Genomic DNA, 24,546 nt, shown 5'->3' with positions numbered 1-24,546 from the left:
TATTGCTGCGAGAAGCTTAACATTAATTATTGTAACTTTGGGCAGATTACATCCGCGGCCGCCTTGTAAGCACAGGCAGACTCATCTTGACCTCCTCTACGAGAGCTTAAAGACACAAGAATGGCATTTTACCAACTTTAATGGGATAACCAGTCTAATCTTTCAGCTCTGAGAGAAGAAAAAGTGTCGAGAGCATAATACCCGCCCCGGTTCACACAGGGAGAGACGGAGGGGACACGGGTTTTGGTGTCGGCTTTAATCTGAATTTACTTTATTGTTCAGGTGCGACGTTAAGACACTGCTCCTCTGATGTATTTCATTCCTCTTTTGAGAATAAGTCTGGTAACATTTGAGTTTCACACACGACCACTCGTCCTCCTCCAGAGTCTTTCTAATGAAAGAGACCCGGGCGCCGCTCACAGCCGCTCGGTGGATTGTGATTGAAATTGTCGAGCAGGGAGATTGCAACTATTGTTTATCCAGAATCACAAACCCAGTTCGTATAAGCTCAGCTCGTGGCGACTCGGAGAGACACAGCCAGACGAAGATGCGCCGCTGTTTTTCCAAAGCCTTTGGTCATTTTCTTGTTGTGGTAGTTGTCAGGGTTACCAAAAAGAGCACTCACTTCCAATCGAAGGGGTTTTGTGTGTTTGGAGCTCAGTGGAATGTGTTTGTGGTCATCTTGAATTCACTTCAGGAGCAAATGCAGCGCTCGCCCCTATAGGGACGGAATGAAATCTGGGGATCACTCCTTTAAAACCCATTGGCTTCTTCTTGCCTTTGAGGGGACAAAACAAAGGATTTGAGCTTTTTGTTTTGTGTGAAATTGTGTGTGTGTGTGTGTGTGTGTGTGTGTGTGTGTGTGTGTGTGTGTGTGACTCCAAGGTTCAACTGGGTCAGAACACAGATTAAACCCCCAACCCTCTGCCCAACACACACACACACACACACACACACACACACACACACACACACACACACACACACACAAATACTCTTTTTCCTGCTGTTCCTCTCAATGACTTCGGCCATTTTAATGTTTGAGCAGCAAAACAATTTAATTACTCCTCTTACGAGTCCCGTCCCCCCCCACCCACCCTCTCTCCCAGATGTGCTCCGCTTCATTCTTCGTCTTTTTTTTTTTCCGGCCTTATTCTCTTCTTTTTTTTCCAGCTCGGTGTCAGCCTTTTCATACATTCTTTAACAGTGGGGATGAAAGGGGGATTTTTAGGAAGATTAGGGAACGGGATCCTCGAGGCATTGTCTGAGAATCTTCAGATAAAACGAGCTGGGTGGATGGAGTCAATGGGAGGGAGGGAGGGAGGGAGGGATGGAGGGAGGGAGGGAGGGAGGGAGGGGGTGAAGCTGCTCGCCACAGCCCAGAGACGTGCAAGTGAAATGAGTTTGTGCTTCTTTCTGTTGTTATTAATTTCTCAATTCCTCTACATGTTGTATTCTTGGTTCCGGACACGTTTTCTCTCCTTCAGGTTTCATGATACCTTGAGCGGTTCCGTTAGCTTTCTGAGGTTTTTGCACCCGGAGGCGGAGTCAGTGACACCGACTTCACATCTCAAACTCCAAGGAAACTAGAAAGTATGAGAGTCACTGTGCGTCCGCAGCTGTCCACGTCCACACGGGAGAATAATTGAGGCCTTAGCCTGCCAGCGATAGGGCCGATTAACATTTTCAGCAGAGGGGTGAGTAAGTGGGGAGGTTGGGGGGTTACGGAGGGGGGGGGGGGGGCGGTTGGAGAGAACTGGGAGGTGGACAATGGCCGCTTATGATAATCTGCTCTTTATTGGAGCATCCCGCCAATGCTTTCATCAGCCGCCCCTCTCTCTCTGCCTGGGACCCCGAGCAGCAGCCGGTGCAACAAACCCTGCGTCAACACACACACACACACACACACACACACACACACACACACACACACACACAAACACACACACTAATTATACAAGTTCCACATTAACAAACAAACTGAGTATGTTCATGCACACACACACCCACAGAGGGGCTGGTACCGCAAAGTGACGAACACGACGACACAAACCGAAGCTCCTTTTCCTCTCCGACTTATTTAGATTTTATTTATTGTTTTGTTTTTTTAACTTAACTTTTTATTAAACTTTCCTTAGGCATGGTACATGGCAAATTAAACATGTTTCTTTATACAGGAACAAGTAGTATATGGTTGAGAATTGACTCTAATAACAGACTTTGCACATATTTGTCTAAAAAATAGGCAGCTATTACAATACAAAGTGAGTACATAATGATCTCCACTCATACCTCCATTGCATACCTGCACACCCCACCATACATGATTTTATTTATTGTTGATAATTAAATTTAAGTTTTGAAGTGAATCTGTCACATTTTAATCCACCTGTTCGTCTCCACCTCTGCTTCTATGTCCTGGTTTGTCTGTTAAAGTTTTCCTTTAAAATTTGAATGGAATTTTAAGTTGAAATCTAAAAAAGGGAAACTACCCGCACTAAGCTCAGATATTTAAAAAAATGTTTGTGTTTTGATTCCAACTGATTATTATTTATCTTGCAAACTGCGGCCGAGTGAGATAATTGAATCTCAACCTTGCAGTCAATTAATGGAGTCTGTTCTCATGTTAACGGCGGTGGTAGCACTCCACAGAGCAGGTTAATGACAGAGGCTCGGCCAGTAATTACACCATTCACTTGCTAACACAGCTGCTCGCCATGCTACTGTTGTCATCAAACCCCCCCCCCCACCACCACCACCACCACCACCACCACCACCTCTCTCTCTCCCATACACACTCCTCCCTATTTCCCATTGTAATGAGCACTCCAGGCTACAAATACCAACAGCTGTCTTTCCCCCCAATACATTTCCATTTAAATATCTATTTAAACACGGCAGTTTTGCATGTGTGTATTGAATCAAAGCTGCATTAACAGCAGTTTGTAATGTGATGCTGTTCCACTCTGAAAGGGATGGGGGGGGGGGGGGCGTCATTCCACACATTCACAAACATAGCACATCCAGTGTATATTAGAGTGTATATTAAATAGACTTAATTATTTGTTATTTGTCCCGATTTGAATAATACAGGAAGTTGCTTTTTTTTTAAATTAGATAAAGAGGTTTTGTGGATATGTTGGTGAAGTGAAGATGACTTGTTGTCCTCTAAGAAGAAGAAGAAAGAAGAGGGAGAACGGGTGAAGATGGAAAGGATGAAATGATTGTGTAACAGAGAGAGAGAGAGAGAGACGAGTGGGGGGGGCGGCACGGAGAGATGTAAGGAGGATGACTAATGTTGTTAGCAGAGCCATTACTGGTCCACAGATTAATTCATTAAGCAAATTCATCGTTCACCTCCCCTCGGCCTCCTGTCACAAGGCGTGTAATATGACACCCCTCAAATTTGTTCTAACATCTACCCCAGGGGGGGGTCGACCTCCCCCTCTCGCACACACACACACACAGACACACACACACACACACAGACACACACCCTCCTCCTTCTCCTCATTGCTAATGGAGCAGGCGGAGCCACTCATGCTAAAAAGATTTCAGCTGTCTGTCAGCAGGTTGAGGGGGGGGGTCCTCCACTGGGGGTTATCAGTTCTCTCTCTCTCTCTCTCTCTCTCTCTCTCTCTCTCTCTCTCTCTCTCTCTCTCTCTCTCTCTCACATTCTCACACTTTTTCATTCAGAAATATCTTTACTCTCTTCCCTCTGTTTTCCTTTACAAACCGACGTCACTGTTTGAACTCATAAGTTTGAAAGATTTTTTCTAAACATTGAAACTTGAATCTGTTCGAACCTGATGATCCTCGCCTGCACCATCTAATATTAACATTATTTTTCACAGAACTGAGATTATTTAAAATAGTCAGAATTCTTATATATTACTCAGAACCAGATTTTTCTTCAAGTACATTTTAAAAAGAATTTGCTTGAAACATTTTACTAGAGGGGAAATATGAAGCAAATCGAACTATGATAAGTCGAATAAAAGGATAAAGACAGGAAATTAAATATATACAAAATAAAGAGCAGAATCTCAACAAGAAATAAACCTCAACAAAGATCATTTGAAATCCACATTTTAAATACATATTGAAGTATCTTATTTAATTTAATTTACCACTAACCACTCATTCATTTCCTGCTCTGGGGACTCGACAGTCTTGGTCTTTTATTTTAAAAAGTATAATTAGTATTATTAGTACCAAATAATCAGTTTCCCATCTCCACTGTATCAGTGTGTATTCCCTTACAGCAAATTAAATCAGATGTTAGTGTTAAGCTGTTCCTCCATTAACACTGTCAACAGGTACTGAGGTTTACACTTCCACTAAATCAACTTGTGTTCCTCCGCCCCTCTAAGCCCCCCAAATGGTTCACACCTCGGTGTGTGTGTAAACACACACTCAGGGAACTAAACCACCTGGCTTAACCTTAGCTTAGCCCCCCCGAGCCCGGGCTTATCTACAAGTTTCAACAGTGATTTCATATAAAGCAGCTTCTCGCTCCGAGGCGGAGGAAGGAGACGCTGGTCGCTCTGAACTCACGGATCTGAGAGGATGGGAAGTCAGCAACTGTTGCTCTCGTTGTTTAGGTTTCTCGTTGTTTTATTTATCACCAGTTGACCGGACGGGATCATTTTCTACAATGTGATAAATTTAGTTTTTATTTGTCAGGGTGGTTAGAGATGTTTTTGTTAACTGTTATCTGTTTATGTTGTTTTTCATTTATAACAGTTACTCTTCATATAACTGTGGAAATTTAGGTTAACACGACATTCGTAACATTGATACTTTGGTAAATCTATTTGACCAAATTTGACATATTTAATTTTACTTATGAATTGTTGAGTTGTGTATTTTATTCTTGGCTTGTTGTTAATATCGCTACACACACTGTTGTGATTCTGAGGAAGAAATGACTAATCACATGATGTGTATTTATTAAATTATTGTTCTTGTAGCTTTTTAAATTCTGCAAATATTGTTTCTGCAGCGATCATGTGACACAGGTCTGCTCCGACTTTAATAAACAATATTAACCATCCTGAGCAGGATTCAGCTAGATGGCAATACAGGACCCCCCCCCCCCCCCCCCCCCCTCTTCATGGGCTCCCAGTGAGCTGCACTGGTGATGTAACTCCCCCCCCCACTCCCCTCCACTCGGCCACACTCGAGCAGAGCAGTCGGAGGAGGAGGAGAAAACGAACCCGGGGCCTAACAAATACATGAAGGTTCGGTTTAACTAAATCCCACAGATAATGGCCACTGTGTCAAAGACTAAAGATAGCGGGAGGGGGGGGTGGTGGTGCTGGTGGGATTACTCTGGCGTTTTGCATCAGTTGCTTTCTGCTGGGTGGCCCTGCTTGTCAAAAAAAAAAAAAAAAGAAGGGAGAGACGGAGGGAAAGAGAGAAAAGCATTTAACGCGGCACATTGAGAAGAAGAAGAGGGCTCTTAATGCCATCAAAGCAAGGGGAGAAATCAGCCATTAATTTATTCTGGCCCTCTCACACGCACACACACATGCACACACACACACACACATGCACACACACACACACATGCACACACACACACACACACACACACGCCCCTTCTCTTGTTTCCTCCAACTGTTGATAATTTCACTAACATCTGGTCCAGGCTTGGAAGCCAACCTGGACCAAGGTTGACAAAATGTGATCCCTTTGTGTGTGTGTGTGTGTGTGTGTGTGTCTGTCTCTGTCTGTCTGTGTGTGTGTCTGTGTGTCTCTCTGTGTGTGTGTGTGCACTCCTTAAATGATTTCGGTGTGGATTGAATTATAGCACCTGACGTGAGGAGAAATTCTCTCCCTCAGATTCAGGAAGATGACGAGCTATTCACTGGCTGATAAGAGCTGATGAAGAGGTTAATAAGCTACACACCCAGGTCATCACCGGCGTTTTACTGAGCTGCCGAGGAGAAAAGAGGAGGATGATGAGGAGGTGGGGGGGGTGTAAGTGAGGGGGTGCATCTCTTAAATATCTGTAGTCTGTACTTTAGACGTAAATGTCCCTCGAAGTTCCCTCTGTCTCACTGAATGAGTAAAATACTGACTTTCATACGAGTGAGTCTGTGTTGTTTTACTTTGATTATTGAAGTAGTAAATCAAAACAACAGCAACACAACAATTCTAGTATCTATATATGTTTTTAATTTAATCTCTGAAGCCGACAACATTTATATGAATTGTTATTTTAAGTGTGTTCCTATTGGAACAGTGTGTAGGTGGAGCCACTTTAAGACAGATTTGTCTTATTCTGTCTCATCATCAATCATTCAGATCACAATATAAACAGGTATAATATATTTAAGTACAGAAATATTATTATGCTTGTATTTGTGTATGAAACTTTCTTATTTCATGGAACCTTAAGGAAGACAGGAACATGAATATGATCCACAGTGTGTAGTGCTCTCTCTTGGTTGCTGTACACAGGTGTGTCCCCATAGCTGTTATCATACAAACAACTCACAGTAATACACACCAGCTGTGGTTTAATTCTTGTAAATTGTTCTGGTAGAATATCATTCAGTATATTATTTTCATTTAATTTATCATTTAATCTTTAAACAATTAATTGAAACCTATTTAAATTTAGTTTTTTGTTTCATATTCTTAAGGGAGAATAGAGAATTGTTTGTGTTCACTTGTCACTATGAAGAAACAGTTGATCGCACAATGTGAGGACTAATGATCAATAACATAACTCATAACAAAATAACTTATTTGATTCACAATCTAAATATTAAAGAAATGTATCCGACCGTCGGCCTGTTGAGACACAGCCAGTAAAAACTTTATGGATCTTTTCAAGCTGAATTAATTGTAAAGTGGAATTATATTTTTTTATATTTGTTTGTTCTTGTTGTCGCTCAGGCTACTTTTTTCTCCCACAATCCTCTTGTGTAACCTGAGGCTACAGGCAAGCCCCCCCCCCCACTGAGCAGAAAACAAAACACTCAAATAGAAAAACAGACTAATCTGTCTTTTCCTCACTCAGTTCCCCCCCCACACACACACACTCACATACACAACCTGTCTGTTGTAGTGATGCTGGAGACGCAGGTTTACACATCCACCATTTTTAATACATATCCACTTTGTTAAGTTTGATTTAACGGCCTCATGGAAACTTGTTGCACCGTCTCAACAGATCATAAAGTTGGAAACATCGTGGTTATAGAATTCACTGATCTGCTGTAATTCTGTGTTTCATAAAAAGATCAACTTCAGCGTGACCAGTAACAGGAAATGCTCTCAGGAGGATTTGGTTAACACCAGCACGATTCTCTCCGGTCTACGTGAATGGTCTCGTGATCAGCGTCGCAGGTTTGTTAATATAAATATAGATTATCACCGATGCAGAGCTTAAACAGAGATTATTTCAAAATGATAAATATTACTATGGATGTAGCCTCAGTGATTTAGGCCTGAACCTCTTGCAGGTTTCAGATTTCCACCTGCTGCAGCTTCACGGTATTAGAAGCGAACTCTGCCTGAATGTCTGATCCCTAACATGTTAAATGTTAAAGTGGGAGCAGAGGAGGAAGGTGACTCGTCTTCAGTGGAGCTGAGGATGTTTTCCCAGCGAGCTTCACCGCTGGTGTTGAGGTGTTTGATTGAAGACGCTCTCCCACTTTGTGTTGGAGGACCGAGGCGTAATAGAAGGCAGCTCCCGAAGGTCCAAGCAAAGGCTCTCATCCTGGAGAATAGGAAAAAGCCTTGAAGCAGGAACCCTAGCATGGGGTCTCTCCTCTCTCCTCTCCCCCTTCAGACCTCCTCTTGTCCCCGAGCTAATAGGGAGGCGCCTATCACCCACTCACCTTAATAATCAAAGAGAGCCCCCTGTAGAAAGGAGCTAGCATGAGCTGGTGAAGATCACGCTGTTAATAGGATGATGCCTTTTTGCCTTTTGTCATGAGATTATGAACGGGGATAGCCTCTCTCTCGCCCTCCTCTCCGCTCCTCCACTCCTCTTTGCTCCTCGGCTGCAGGCGTCCTGGAGGACCCGTGGAGCTGGAGAGGAACCCGGGCTTTGTTCCTCTGCTCGGATGGTGAAAGGCTCGCTAATGAAATACCTTTTAGGGGGTATCGGCAGGTGAGCTCCCCAATCAGGCGTCTCGGCAAAAACACACACAGGCGTTTCGTACGCTCTCCTCTCATCTGCCCCCCCCACCCCCCTGCTATATTAATTACCTGAAGTGCTCTGGCTTCACAGAAAGCTCTCGATTCTGCTGCTCTCCTCCTTCATCCAACACGACAGTCACAGCTGAAGGTGTGTGTGTCTGTGTGTGTGTGTGTGTGTGTGTGCTGAAGATGATAATGGCCGTAATGAACATCGGTGACAATAATGAGAAAGGTAATTGAGAAACGCTGCATGGCAGGCCTCCTGATTTTTCCTTTTCCAGCCTCAAGCTAAGTGGGGACAGGTTGAGAATCATCTTATTTAGCACTCAGTTAAACGGTTCTCGTCGAGCGTTAGCGGGCGCGCGGGTTTCTGACGCTAAAGCTAAAGCGAGCTGACAAGCATGGAGCGGTGATCCCGCGGCCCTAATGGGTCCGGGAGTGTTGAACGTGTCATCGCCTGTGACTTCTCCCTCTTTCCTTTTTTTAATTTCCCGTTGACGCTAAGTGGCGTGGTCCGACCCAGTGCGTGCTGTTCTCTCAGGATTAGAGTTAAACACCTCGGTGCTTCACTCTTGTTCTTCTCTTTCCACTCGGCTGCCGTCGCTTTGATTGTTTCCTCTCCTCTGTGTTTCTGGACGCACGGTGTGGATGTGAGAAATCACTCCCTGCAGGACGGAGCACACATCGAAGACTCGCTTCCTGATCATCCAGCGTGTCTGTGTGAATTCTGCTTCCTTCTTATGAGTCCCTGGTACATGTATTTTTTTTGTGTGTGTGTTGTGTACCGTTCTCTTATGTGTGCGACTGCTTCCTCCTGGCCTCCTCACCCGGGCTGTGATGGAGACCGGGCGGTCCGGGCTCTAACAGACACAGGCTGCCTCCACCAGCCCTTAGTCTGCCACTCTCTGATAATGTTTATTGATTTGTAGCAGAAACACAATTTGATGGAGTGGGGGGGGGAGGCAGTGGAGGGAGATAGAGGGGGGGGGGTGTATTTGTGTGATTGTCACAGCTTGGCTGCTTCTGCCAGACGAAGAAAAACACTCCAGGAACGATGCTTGTTTTTTCTCCGTCTGACTCCAGTTTAGACACTTTATATATAACAGTCAATTAAAGAATGAAAACACACACAATGAGAAACGGGATTTTTACAGACTCACAATCGGGGCAGAGGTGCAACATCGGATCACGTGAGCTCCGCCTCCACCCGACTCATCAATCATCATTTACAAGCTACGTGTTGAAGGAGTTCTATTAATGACCTGAGCTGAAATGTTCTGACTCTTTTACGCGTTGATTGATTTTAAAACATCTTTGAAATGTAAACTCACACAAAAGCTTTTTTATTTTGTAGATAATTCGAAGCTGAAGACGGAAGTTAATGTCGTTAATAATGTATTTCTCTCAGTTTACAGTGCAGATTGTGACTCAGCATCAACTGCAGTTACACAAGAAGAATCCACTGAGTGCAGATTGTCAGGAAGTCGTGTTTCCCATGAGGAGCTTTGCCGAGAGTCGGAAATAAGACGGAGTCACTCGCCTTGTAATTCTCTACGCAGGGAAAACAGAAGCTTGAAGGAGGAGAGAGAGAGAGAGAGAGGAAGAGAGAGAGAGAGGGAGAGGGAGAGCTGCATAAATGACTTCTCTAATGCAAATACACTCTTCATCTCTCTGTAGTGTACGTGCAACTGAAAGTGTGTGTTTGTGCAGAGGGAAGCTCTCTAATATCTAATATGAACATTTCATCTACACAGTCAGTCTATTAGTGAACTCTGTTTGCCCGAGCCCCCCCCACACACACACACACACCTTAACCTCTGCAGAGGAGGGATGAGAAGTGTCGGGATGTTCGTCTACTGTTAGCTCCGAGGTCAAATGTGTTTACCCAGGGGTGAGTCTGTGTGTGTGTGTGTGAACGGTGGATAGTCAGTGGAGATTGAGGTGTGTGTGTGTGTGTGTGTGTGTGTGTGTGTGTGTGTGTGTGTGTGTGTGTGTGTGTGTGTGTGTGTGTGTGTGAGTGTGTGTGTGTGTGTGTGTGAGTGTGTGTGTGTGTGTGTGTGTGTGTGTTTGTGTGTTCTAAAAGCAATCGAGGAAACGGCACGACAAACTGATCACGGTCTCTCAACACAAATGTTCAGACAGTGAACGTGATACGAGCTGTGAACGTTCACGATGGGCGGAGTTATCCGTTGTGTAGATGTGACTGATGTGGTGGATTGTGTGCGACTTGGTGCAGAAACACAAACACAAACCGGATGCAGTGGATCTGAGTGTTATCACAGAGGGAGGGAGGTTATTTCAGTCACTGCACTTGAACAAATAGAAAAGCTTTGATTATCACCGAGGAGGTGAATCACCGGAGTCTGTTCAAACACCCGGAGCCTCCTGGTCTCCAACGTGCTGCAGAGATCAGTCCAGGGAATCCTACGATCTCCACATTATTATAATAATATTAATAATCATATTAATTTAGGAAACTCTGGCCCTGGTGACGTTCTGCTCTCTGCTCTTGATTCACTGTGGAATCCAAACTCATTATACAGAATCATACATAATAGATCGAGCAGCTCTGCATGTTGTGCTGTTTCGTTTCCTGTCAACATAGTGACAGAAAGATGGAGCTCAGTAATTAGAAACAAATAATTATGCACCCCCGACCCCCCCCATGTGCATGGAAAAGACCCATTCCACCCCCCCGCCCCAGCCCACTCCTGCTTCTCCTGCTCACTCCTGCACCTCCACCTCTTTGTAACAGGCAAAGCAAGCAGTGGTTGACAAATGACACCGGTGGAAAAGCCAGTTCATTATGCCTCAGTGTGAGAGGAGAGGTTCTCCCTCTCTCTCCCTTTTCTCTCTTTCTTCTTATTTTACTTTTATTCTTTTTGCCGTCCAGAGGGGGGGAGAGAGAGGTGAGTGTGAATCGGTTAATGTGTTCCATTCAGCAGACATTATACACAGGTTCAATAAAGCAGGAATCTGCTCTATATGCTGGGGACCATTGTGCCATTGAGAGCAGCTAAAAAGACCTGGTACGAGCCTCCTGGAGAGAGAGAGAGAGGCAGCCCTCAGAGCCACTCCAGGAGAGAGAGAGAGAGAAGGAGAGAGAGAGAGAGAGAGAGAGCAGGAGAAGAGAGAGAGAGCAGGAGAAGAGGGAGAGAAGGAGAACTGTGGAGTAAAGATTGGGGCCGTTTGAGTTTTGGGGGTTTGATTCTTACAAATATCACAGGTGCTGTAATGTTGCCGAGTTGGGAATTGAGTCGACATTTCTCTGAATAAGAAAACTGCAAAAATGTGATTCTGGTTTTTTTTTGGACGAGAGAAATTTGGTTGAACTGGTTTCAGCCGGAATGAAAGAATCCTGCAGGTTTCAGATTATCGAAGCAGAGGAGTCTAACCTCTCCTTTCCACTAGCCACACTCTCTCTCTCTCTCTCTCTCTGCCTCCTTCCTAACGAGACGCTCCTCCACTCACATTAATTAAATCAAGTCTTCAGTAGGTTACTTACGCACAATTCCCCCCCCCCCCCCGCGCGCCCGGTCCCTCGCCATAGAGCCCTCTGATTAAGGCCGGCCCCTGTCATGCATATTCACGTCGCCGCAGTGACAGCCTTTTAACAAGCTCTTACCTAATCACAGGAAACAATGTTCATCCTGTTCTTTTTATTCCTTCTTTTCTCATTTCCTTTCATGCGTCTTTGGCTTTCATCTTCCCTGATCCCTGCTGATATCAGACGGGGGCTTGACGCTCGGATGGAGAGAGAGAGGGAGAGAGAGAGAGCGAGAGAGAGGGAGAGAGAGCGATGGGAGAGGCACAAGTGCGGCTGGTCCCTAAATAAACTGCAATTCAGAAAGTGGAAGAAGAGAAGTTGGGCTCTATCTCCTCCCTCTCCCTCCCCTCTCGTCTCTCTCTCCTCCCCCTCGTCTTTTTAACATGTCTGATGGACAAATTGGATTAGCAGCGATTGGATTAAACGGCAAAACGCTGGAATGAGAAATGAGATGAATGTGCCGCGATCGCAGCTTTTAATGTTTCTCTCTGTTTTCCAAACTCGTCCCATCAGGACACGGACACAAGAAGTTTCTCTGGGGAAAACAAATGTTTCCTGCAAATCCAGTTAACAGATTTCACAATGATGGAACAAATGTATTTTGAAAAGAAGCCAGATGGTCTGTGACGAATGTTCAGAAGATCAAAGGACCTGCAACTTGGGAGATTTAGCAATTAGCTTAAAGGGACTCTTACCTTTGTTGCATTTTTACACTTTTTTTGGATATGGTTAAATTGGTATTAATAAGGTAATGACACTCTAAAATGCAAGACAGACCCACCAGGAGTAAAAACAAACAATTATTTCACTCTCATAATATTTAGTGAAAACTTCAACCAATAAAATTCTTCGGACCGAAGGACCTTATTGGCCGACAAGGTTTTCCGTCTGCTTCTTGTGGCGCATTCGGGCCCGCGTCATCAAGGCATGTGAATGTAAATGTATATAACTTACCGAATCCATTGCTTTGGTAAACAAAAACTCACGTGCGTGCGCGGAGGCAGTAGGTCGTAAGTCTGCTTGTAAATAAAGTTTCTTCAAAAAAAACACCGCGGATGGGAACGAGGGGGTGGGGCATTGGAGGAAGGCGGGATGATTTGAATGTGCTGTAATTCTCAAATGCAACAAAGGTAAGAGTCCCTTTAATGACTGAAAATCTATTGGAAACAATCTATTTTTCATTTTTGTTTATGACGATTCTTGTATTTTTCTCAGTTTCTTTGTGAATGAACTCCCTTCGGTTTGAACTGCTGCTCCGACAGAACCAATTAACATCTTGACGTGTGGGAGATTACGATGGGAATTTTTCTGTCAATCCTATCAATAAATATTTAGTAACTACACCTTATAGACCGAGCATAGCAGCAGCAGACACTTAATTAAAAACCAGTGCAGGCCCCCACCACCAGCAGCAGTTTGACCACCTCAGGGTGCGTTTCATTATTCCTATCTGCACCGAACGGAGCAGTGGCCGTGATAACTATCTTAATCTTATTTGGCTACAAAGGGGTTCACTCGGTTTTATTTCTTTATTTTTCCTCTTTTCTCTCTGGATGTATAGAATCACAGATTAACCAATCCAGAGCAGTTTTCAGGAACAACAGCCTCGGTGCTCGTCACTGGATCCTGCTCGTGTGTGTGTGAGACAGAGAGAGTGAAATAAGAGAAGGCAATCTGATGGAGGGGTTGTCGGGATGTGTGTATCACTTGTATCTTGCCTGTGTGTGTGTGTGTGTGTCCTGGTTGATTGCATCTTGTGTTTCTCACCAGTGCAGCCACGTTGATAGCCGAGGAAGCACTAAACATGATATTAATGGCGATAAGGTTTCCTGCAGGTAGGGAAACCCGGTGTATCTCCATCAGACATATTCCACTAATCCTTCTGATGTCCTGATCAAACATTGCTCTCGTGCCAAATTCGCCGCTCGGGGTCTCTGTAGAGTTTGGCCCGTTCCCCCGCTCTGCCCTACTCTGTGTCGAGCACCGGGAAAACGGCGTGTAAGGCGAGCGCGGCAAGACCCACAATGCAACCTGCCAAACCGCCAGATGCTTTGATCCAAGATGGCCCCCTGAGAGCCAGCATGGCGTCGCCGAGCCAAGGCTGGATCCAGACACGGTGTCAGCGGCGCCTGCCAGAGGATAGTTACACCATTTGTCTTCATACAAAACAGCGTTGAGCACTTGTGTGTTGTTGTGACTCACAGCACATGTCAGTGACCAGCACAATGCGTTGATGGGACAATGTGTCGTCCCAGTGAGAAGCAAACACACAACAACACTACACCAGAGCCTTAATTAATACAGCTCTTCAGAACCTATGGTGTGTGGGAGTCAAGCCAATGAGCTGATTTAAATTATGGAATTATCAGTGTTGAATTTGTTTTATTGCTTTGTGCTTTAATTTTTATTTATTCCTTTGTGCTTTAATTTTTAGTTATTCCTTTTATTTTGGGATTGTTTCAAATTTAATGCACTTGAAAATTCAGATGGTTATTTCTCGCAATTTTCCAGTATTTTAGAGACTGAATAATTTCTTAATATAAGTGGTATTTTTTTAATTTTTTAAGCCACATTGAATTTTAATGCACTGTCTCCAGATCCTCATCTTTGCAGATTTGTCAACTGTAAAATTAGTTTTATTTAATTTGATTGTGTAGTGAAGAGTCGTGGCTCCCGATCATAGATAAATAAATGTTAACCTGATTATCCTGCCACAGCCAGGTAGTGTCAGGAGGTCAGAGGTCAACCCTGGAGCGCTGCAGAGGAGGAAGAGGAGGAGGAAGAGGAGGAGGAAGCTGAGCAGCTGTCCTGCGTCACTCACCCTCCCTCCATCCCTCCTTCTCCTCTCCTTCTCAGCTTTTAAACCGCTCACCTGCTTCACCCATATTCCCTCCTCCAGTTTTCCCATCCCCCCCCCCCTCTGTCCATCTCCTGCTCATCTCCCCCCCCCTCCTCTCTCTCTCCTTCCCCTAACTTCCATTCTCTCCTCCCTCCCTCCCTCCCTCCCATCCTCTATCCTTCCCTCTCCTACCTTTCCTATGACCTTCCTGCCTTTCCATTCCCTCTCCTCCCATTCTCTCCCCTCTCTCTCCTTTCATGGGATGTGGTCGCTGGTTGGTTGGTTGGTTGGCTGGCGGTGTGGGGGGGGTGGTAGAGCTTGATAATCCCTCCTCGTCTTCCCGCCCGCCTCGCCACAATGTCACAGGAGCTTAATATTTGCCATTATTATTTGCTTGTTTTATTTGACTTGGAGGCAGCACAATGACCTGTCAGCGCCGGCTTTACCCCCCCCCCCCCCCCCTCCCTCCGAGTGGCGTCCATTTCAAAGTTGACTACAGTAATCCACGAGCCCCTGATTCCACTAAATCCTGAAGCTTTCTTTCATTCGCACATTCTTTTTTTTTTTTTTTTTTCCTCCGCTCGCTCGCTCTCCGTCCACCCCCCCGCCCCCCGCTCCACCCTCCTAAATGAAATTACATACATCTGCCGGCTCAGAGTATCACAAATGTCCACACACTCACCGGTGTCGGCGCACACAACCACGCGCCCAAAGCTCCGTCTCCTCTGCTGTGTGTGTGTGTGTGTGTGTGTGTGTGTGTGTGTGTGTGTGTGTGTGTGTGTGTGTGTGTGTGTGTGTGTGTGTGTGTGTGTGTGTGTGTGTGTGTGTGTGTGTGTGTGTGTGTGTGTGTGTGTGTGTGTGTGTGTGTGTGTGTGTGTGTGTGTGTGTGTGTGTGTGTGTGTGTGTCTGTGTGTGTGACAAATACACGTTTCTCGTTCTCTCCTCATTAATTTCTCCCTCAGATTGTGATCATGTTCAGCTGCTCAAAAAAGCAAAGAATCTGTCATTTATTTTTCTGCCTGCGTGTGTTTGACAGTCGCTTCCACAAAAGTGTCACAATAAAAGCATCGGTATAATGAGCTTAAAACCAGCGTCATAGATATTTAAATCCATCAGAAAGGAACAAGTGTCGAAGCCACTTTTTTTTTTTTTATTCTTAATTCTTTTGGGAATCATTTCTTCATATTAAAAACATATGAAAAAAACGTCCACTATCAACATTTGCCACACGTGTTTTTTCTTTTCCCCGTGCAGCTCAGCGGCGCCTTTTCCCGATTATTTCGAGGAGCGCCAGTTAATGAGTGGTATGAAATGTCATCTTAGTGTTAATTCTGTTATGAGGCCTGTCGTAGCTTCGCGGTTATTAAACCTTCCTCTTGAGAATGGGAGTAAAAAAAAAAACCAACCCAGCGAGAGATAATAACATAAGCCTTAAGACGATCTTTCATCTGACGTCCTCTGTTTTCATCCGTTTCTTCTCCTCACAGACGCACTGAGTGTCAGATTAATGTTCCGCTGGCCTCCAGTGCCACAAAGCTCATTTCCCAAATCTAGACATAACCGGCGCTGAGTGAACGGACGGCGCCGGACGCCATGAGCACAACAACATGAGCCCCTCAAAGGAAGTGGTGTTTCAGAGCAGAACAGAATGTGTTTTATTGTAATATTATTTAATCTACATGACAAATTTGACTAACAGCGCTAATTTCTTCTTCTGGTCGTCCTGATAAACTCAAAAATTAAAATGTAAGTCATGTTTGATCTGGAAAAACTCCACTGATCATTTATCAAGTGTAATATTATGTTGGTTTTTAGATTTGTTAATAATCACGTGACTGTATCGATCAATCTCATTTTATTGTTATAGCCCATATTCACAAATCACAATTCGCCTCATAGGGTTTAACAATCTGTACAAGGGTTAAATATTAATAACATTAATAAATACAACTTGTTATTTAAACATATTTATTTGATATCAATTAAAATATATAACATTGAATATTTTGTCTTAATACAAAGTGGACATTTTTAACTGTAAACATTCAACAAAACAAATACATATAAAACGTTTCCATGCCTTTATCAATCATACCAATGTTTTATAGAAGCAGACCCAGAGATTTAAATTTGAATGGCTTCAGTTTCGTTTCAATTAAATCACCTGGAGGTTTTATTCCTGTGCGTTGACTTTTTGTTGGTGAACCATTATATTTGCAAATTGATCATAACTGCAGTAGTGTTCATTTTGAATAACTCTTTAAGTCGCTGTAATTTAAATCTAATTTACTGTGATGAGATCATCAGTCAGAGATACGCAGCAGCCAGCTCACAAAGCGGATTCTCTTCCTGTTGCTGCCATGTGTTGAACGTCTGAAGGTTTCCACTCGTTGTGCTTCGTCCGTATCAGTTGTGCGTCGTCTCATTGTGAGCGAGTTCCAGCTCAGAGCCGCAGCCTCAGGCGTGGGCGAAGCTTACATTAGCCATGCATCTGAGCCGTGCTAGCTCCCCGTGCGCCGAGCAGGTATTACACTAAGCACGGCGGCGTCCCGGAGACGTCTGTTTCTGAAGAACCCGCTGAGTGACTGGTGGGATACGTATTGCTCTACAGTGAGAGGCTCGGCTCTGTGAAGGCGCTCGGCGGTAATCGCTGAGTTAATCCCGCCCCGGTTGAAGTCGTATTGACGTTGTGAAGACACGGTGTGAAGTGTGTGAATGTTTACACAAGGAATATGAGTGAGCACACACACACACACACACACATCTGGTGGACCCACTATACCGATGCTTCGGTGGCAAAGAGGCGAGTGGGACATTTATCTGCCTCATCTCCTTCATGCTCGTATCCACTGTTCGCTCCAATTCTGTTATTCAGACATTCAGTGGTAGAAAATGATCTGTTATCTGTCAGCATCTGTCAAACATGATGTTTTCCTTTAACTGAAAACCTGTCTCAGATTTTAAAGTGTTCAAGGAAACAGGTTTTAACGTCATTTGTTTAACTCTCGTTGTTTTCCTGTTTGTGTCTCTGTGTTCTCTCCAGGAAACAATAAGGAGGAGGAGGAGGCCATGATGCAGGAGTGGTTCATGCTGGTCAACAAGAAGAACGCCCTGATCCGGAGACAGAACCAGCTCTCTCTCCTGTACGTGTCCTCACAATCCTTTTCTTCTTCTACTCAAACCTAAACAGTGTCAATATGTGTGTTTGGTTTTCGGTATTTATCCTTTTAAAAAATCCGGAAACGTCCAAGTTGTGTTGTAGCGTCGGATCAAAAATCATTGAACCTGCACCGGGGAGGGAATGAACCCCCCACTCCATTCCCCCCCCCGTGTCTATCCACTCATTGATTTACATGTGGACGGAATATGAAATCAATAGAAATGTGGCGATCATCACTCTATCGCTAGTCTCTTTGTATGTGGTCAGCTGCGACAGGTGGACACACACACACAGACACACACACACAGACACACACACAGAGGCAGGCTGCCCTTTTTTCTCCACTCGCAGCTGTTGGGATTTCAAAGTGGAGAGATTGAAGTATTCATAATCACATTATATCGTGGGAAAGCGGAGGCTTTTAAAGTGGCCAATTGACAGAAGGACTGATTATTAGCCCTTTCTGTTCTCTCTTTGTGGCGAGCGAGAGAAAAGACGCCTGTGAAGGACAAATTCTATTAGGGACTGAATTAGCTCATTTTTTAATATGGCTGAAAGAGGAAAGAATTCAATTTGTGCGACGGACACACACACACACACACTTACCCGTGCTCCCAGGGCCACACACACACACACACACACTCATGTCCATAGAAATGCGTTTGTTTCCTGATGTTTCTCTCGCTCTCCACCTCTCTCTCCCTCTCCTCACACACAGACACACACATCCACCCAGGGCTGTGTATCAGTTATGTGCAGTAGATTAATGCGAAGCCGGAGAAGGTTCGGGCGAGTAGCTGAATCAATGTTTATTGCAGGTTTCTTTAAGTGCTTAATGATTTAGTCATTAACATATTGATGAACTTTGTTGTGTGTGTGTGTGTGTGTGTTTCTCTTTTTTTTCCTGCCTCCTGCCTCAGGGAGAAAGAGCACGATCTGGAGAGACGCTTCGAGCTGCTGAACCGGGAGCTGAGAGCCATGCTGGCCATCGAGGGTAAGACGTGCACACACACACGCACACGTACACACACACACACATGCACACGCTCACACTGACACACACGCACAGGCTCAGAGAGGAGGTTAATATCTGCAGGTTTCAGGCAGGAGGAGTTTCATATTTTCCGCCATTCAAGGTATTTCAAACCACGGATCCACATGAAAGTACAGAGGTTTCATCGACGAGGGATGGATAGATAGATAGATAGATAGATAGATAGATAGATAGATAGATAGATAGATAGATAGATAGATAGATAGATAGATAGATAGATAGATAGATAGATAGATAGATAGATAGATAGATAGATACTTTAGTAATCCAGAGGGAAATTTAGAACATCCAGTAGCTTATATACTTAAGCACATCACTGACATACAAACATAAATCACATACGGAGAACATATTTACAGATACAGGAATGGAATGCAATGATGTGATTGTGTCAGTGTCCAATAGGGAAGTGTTCTTGTGCTGCTGGAGTGGAAAGTACAATAAAATATATATATATATATATAAAACAACAACAAAAAAAATATATATACACGAGGGATGAGTCGATAAATTTCCATAAGTATTCCACGTAAAACTGTGTTTAAAAAAATAACCAAACATACGTAAAAACGTCTTTTAGAGAAAAACAAACAGCAACAGAGGTTTTATTTCCGGTAAATCTCTGAGTTGTTTGGGTTCCAGCAGAGTGACTCGTCTCTCTCCTCCTGGCTCCTCCTCCTCCTCCTGGCTCCTCCTCCTCCTCTCGTCACCAGCGTCTCTTGTCCACCCGGCGTCCGGCCTTCACCCGGAGCCGAGAGCCGGATGATTTGAATTCTGCGTCGGCGTCTCGATCAGGATTAAGATGCGAGCGTGCGAAGGGATTTCACTCGCTGCTCCGTGATCAATGCTATCTGTTTCCCTGCTAGACCCGACGAGTTGAAGCCTGATTTGAAATCTAGCCGCAGCCACATTGTGCGACGGTTTGTGAGGTTTTGGGGGAGAAAAAAAAGAAATGCAATTATATAATTGAAAGCTTGTTAACTATACGGCAGCCGGAGCAGCAGCCATTGTGTTGTATCAAAGTTGTCGGGGGGGCCAGGGAAGTTTAATCCCCTTCGACTGCGTCCTCTCTGGCAAAATGAACCTTTTGCCAATCAATGCTAATTGATTTTACCATTCGACATTGACCACAGCCGCCCGCCCCCCCCCCTCTCCTTACAGCCTTCAGACACCCATTGTAATTTCACCGGGCACCTGATAAGCTACCTGGTCCATAATAAATCAATTGTAATTAGCAAGAAGGAGGGAGAGGGGGGGGGGGGGGGAGTCAGACATGTGTAGCCGAGCAGGAGCTGCGGACGCTGGTTGATCTCCTCTGTTTTCGTTTATTTATTTTTATTTATCGAGCTGCAGCTTTGTCACATGAACTTTTTCCTGGTTCACGTGTCGTCGTGTGTTTGTGTGTTTGTGTGTCTGTCCGCTCGCACTTTGTGTGTGTCGTGTTTTTATGTGTCTGAGTGTGACTGAGTGTGTGTTTGCGTTTGTCTTTTCTTCTGTCCTTTGTGTGTCTGTGAGTTTTCTGGTGCTTCTCTGGGAGCATTTCTCCTTCTGTATCGAGTGTGTATCATGTGTCTGCTCACTGTGTGTGCGTGAGTGTGTGTGTGTGTGTCGGTGGAAGTGAGGGAGCAGAGATAGTGTGTGATGTGAGCTGGAGAGCTGGTGTGTGTCGTGTCACCTCGCTCCTCTCTGCCTTCATGTGGACTTGTTGGATTTGCAGCTGACTAACTTATCAGCCGGCCTTCTTTTCCTCCCTGAGGGAAACACTTAACATTCACAGGCTCCACCTTTCTGTAGCCGCCACAGATAGTTCTGAGCTGCTGGGAAGAGACGTGTGTGTGTCTGTGTGTGAGTGTGTGAGTGTGTGTGAGTGTGCACGTGTGTGTGTACTGTGCACCTGTGTGTGTTAAAGAGAGGATCTGTTGGTGTCTGCTTGTCTGCATCTATGTGTTCAAATCTCACAGGTGTGTTCATATTTCCACCTCCATCTTCTGCTGTGTGTGTTTGTGTGTGTGTTTGTGTGTGTGCAGGTGTATGAGTGTGTGTGTGTGTGTTTTATTTTTTTTGCTGTCCATCTCCCCAGCTCTTATTTGGTGCTTGGGCAGGTCCATTGAGCGATGGTCGGGCGTGCGAGTAATTGCTGATTTGGTTGGCCAGTCGATGACACAGAGAGAGAGAGAGAGAGAGAGAGAGAGAGAGAGAGAGAGATGCACCGTGAGTCAGAGCAGAGAGAGAAAACACATCACTGAGATACACCTGACACACACACACACACACACACACACACACAGACACACACACACCAGTCTCCCTCTATCTCTTCTCTCAGTCACATATTGAACCAGTCTTCATTATGTGTCGACACACAGACTCTCTCCAGGTCAAAGATCTATTTCAGCTGTTTCCTTCTACACAAACGGTTCATAGTGAATTATATAAAACTGAATATCTGCTGAAACCTGTCATCAGAATCGTCACCATGGTAACAAAGACATGTTAGATCTTATAGATGAGTAGAAAGCAGATGAGTGAAGCCTCCTGTGATGCTGCCGACCAGGAGAAGGGAGAACGACTCCTGACGTTCTTCTACATTTGTTCATCTGACTCTCAGACACATGAGAGGAGGAGAGGAAGAAAGATGCTTTGAGGTGGAAAGAGGAGAAGAGGAGGAGGAGGAGAGGAGAGGATCCTTCTGAAATCAACTCTGAAGCTGAAGGACAAACTTTTCTTAGATTTGTCACAGTCGGATCCTCACAGGCATCTTTGTGTCTTGATTGTTTTTGTAAAGGGATGAAACAAGGAATATAAAGAAGTAGAGATATAAGAATAACATTTAATTTTTACAGTTTAAATCCAATCAAGTCAAATTGCACACATGGTTTCTACAGGGTCTACAAATTATTCAAAATATTAGAAAGTGTTAAATGCATCAAAATATGATTAACTGGGTCTTGAATACATTTAGTTACATCTGAGTCGTGTGAACTACTTCCATTGACCCTTTAAACTTTATTTTTAAGATAACATTATGATACAGTTATTAGCACAGTGTAATAAAACTAGAAAAAAATAAGAAAACCTTGCACACACTCAGAGATATCAGTCCACTTAAGATTGATTATTAATAACCTGGGAATTAGTAAGAATCTGCCTCCTTCTGCAGATCAAAGCCCAAATTTTGTGGAAATCAGTTTTTTGTGAAATTTTGCTGAGAAACAAACTAACAGGTTCAAATATAACCTGTTTTTGCAGATTTAATAAATATTTCTTTATTATATATCAACTACCCAACAGTTTATACAAGTAGAAGATAAACCAGTCGTTAAATGTCCCAAATTAATCTAGAATAACCGTCGGGAAAGATGAAGAAAAAGACAGATTTATAATTTTACATGTAATAACTGTGTTTCTCTCCAACGCGTTTGTTCTTAAAACATTAAATCATATTTACAGTGGTGGTGAGATGTTGCAGAGTGAAGGTTTGTGGGCGTGGACGATGTCTCTGAGCCGCTCGCTGATCACCTCCTCCTCCTTGTACCTTCCTGGTTTGATGCCAGGGAGGAGAACGCCATCTGTGTGCCACGCTCTCATCTCATTGATCCACTCTGCCCTCTTTATCTGCACACTCATTCACACCTATGGACGCACACACACACACAGAGCTGTGTCTTGGCTGCATTCAAGGGGCCTCTGTGTGTGTGTGTATACTTGTGTGTGTGTGCATGTTTTAAAGTGGACGCCCTCTCGCCATCTAAAAGGGATTTATGCATAGCCGGGTCCTGGAGTTTTTCCTGTTACGGTTTTATATGATAAGCTTTTTTATATGTTTAAAATCAATATGTAATCCTATGCAGGAGCTTATCCCTCTCCACACCCCTGACACACTCACACACACACACACACACACACACACACACACACTTTCCATTTGTAAATCTATTTGGGCTTTGTAACACATCGGGGCGGCACGCCACAGACCCGGATTGATTAGGTGCACTGTGGAATCCGATCACATGGGCGACTTTTGATGATGTTCCAACTCTTTCAGGATCGCTAGTTGACTGGAACCGCTGATAGCTCCGTTCCACCAGGTGTCCGACTTTAGTTTGAGGGAAATTAGTGTCTTTATTTATTTATTTGTTTGTTTGTCGTGAACTTTTAAGTTGACACAAAAGCTGGAGACAAAGTCTGAGTTAATGAGTTAAGACGCAGAGAACATCCTGCTCACATGGTGACGTGTTGTCCAGCATAATGAAGAAAGTTCCTCCTGTAGTGAAGCTGACATCATATTAAAAGCTGCTTATTGAAACATATGGAAGCTCAGATGCTGGAATTGTGCAGTTTTGCTTCGGTTTGTGGATCATTGACTTTTTCCCCGAAGGGCTTTTGTTTTGAAAAGTTAAGAGTGTGTTTCCTGCTGTCGAACACAGACTCACAGGTTTTAATTGGATTCAGGAGAACGAACCAAACATCAAATTGCATCTGCAGTTTCAAGAATATTAAATAATATCCTTTATAGAACAGAAGCTGAAGTGTCTTTGGAATGAAGTGCTGATAATTAATTTGTCTTTTCGCCTCCGGCCGAGTCGAGTCTCGACATTAATGTTTAAAATCTGCTCATTACCTTAAACGTTAACATGAGAGGATCTACTTTCTGCTGCGGATTAATACACCAGTGATCTCATGAGTCTCTCCAGCCCCAGGACGGAGCACGTGGGTCTGACTCAGTTCTTATGTGTTCATTATAATGAAGAAACGTCAAATGATGTGAGTCATTGTTGAGTTTTTAACAGTTTGTTTTGACCCAGAGGAAAAACAGACATCAGACTCCAGATCAAACATATTAAATATCTCCACATTTATTCATTTTAACGTTTACAAACATCAGCTGCTCTCATTCCTTAAATCCTCACTTTTAATCCATTTACAAACATTTGCGTTTGTTCTTATTCATCTTCTCTTCCTCCTGTCGACTTTGTCACTTTGACAAAAAACAAATCTTTTGGGCGTTTTCACACGAGAACAAGCGAACGCAGAGGAGGAGAAACAGGAAAGCGTCTGGAGACTGAAGTTCAGGACGTCACAGAACTTCACGGAATCTGAGGTTTGACGTCTGGCGTCTTCAGGACGTGAGCGAGCGAGCGGGTCGAGAGAACGAGACTCGGGACCAGTTTGCTCTCTTGAATAAATTTGGCGTTGGAGAGAGAGCGCTGGGCGGGGGGGCAGGGTGGGGTGGGGGGGGTTCATGGGGATTTGAACCAGTGCATTCTTGTGTAGCTTGTGCAGACTCACATGGTTACCATCGGTGTGCACGACCGGGCTGATCTGAATACACACACCCACCGTGTGAGCTGTACACACTCCTCTCTCTCTCTCTCTCTCTCTCTCTCCCACATGGGGGGGGAGGTGGTGCTTACACACACAGGGGGGGGGTCTCTGAGTGGCTGCAGGGTGTTTTGTTTGTTCTCGGGTGTCTCGTTACCCAGCCTGCCTCACTCCGGTGTTGCCTGGTCACGTCTCTCATCAGCCCTCTGTATTGTTTACCTTCCTAATGAGGGGGGCGGGACCCTGTGACATGTGATTGACAGCACTGTGCTCGCCCCATAGCCGCCGCCCCCCCCTCTCTCCCTCCCTCCCTCCCTCCCTCCCCTCCCTCTCTCCCCTCTCTGGGTCAAACAGGACTTTGGCTTCTTGGTTGAGATGTTTCCTGAAGGAGCAGGAGGAGTTCGCTCGCTGTGTTGTTTCATTTCCTCTTTCCTCCTGGACCCGCCTCCAGGGGGCCGGCCTTG

The 24,546-nt window shown here is 44.5% G+C and overlaps 1 protein-coding gene across 1 annotated transcript in view; it reads left to right on the top strand.

Moving 5' to 3' along the window:
• ehbp1 (EH domain binding protein 1) overlaps nucleotides 1–24,546 on the top strand; it is a 141,193-nt gene that overhangs the window by 112,950 nt on the left and 3,697 nt on the right. Inside the window, exons 21-22 of the mRNA XM_061087257.1 lie at nucleotides 17,590–17,689; nucleotides 18,627–18,700. Of these exons, the coding sequence (XP_060943240.1) occupies nucleotides 17,590–17,689; nucleotides 18,627–18,700 (174 nt within the window). The remainder of the gene's footprint in view (nucleotides 1–17,589; nucleotides 17,690–18,626; nucleotides 18,701–24,546) is intronic.

Source organism: Limanda limanda, chromosome 15 (assembly GCF_963576545.1).
Source record: "Limanda limanda chromosome 15, fLimLim1.1, whole genome shotgun sequence".
NCBI lineage: Eukaryota > Metazoa > Chordata > Actinopteri > Pleuronectiformes > Pleuronectidae > Limanda > Limanda limanda.
Note: the sequence above shows the minus strand (reverse complement) of the source record. Positions and strands in the feature narration are given on the sequence as shown.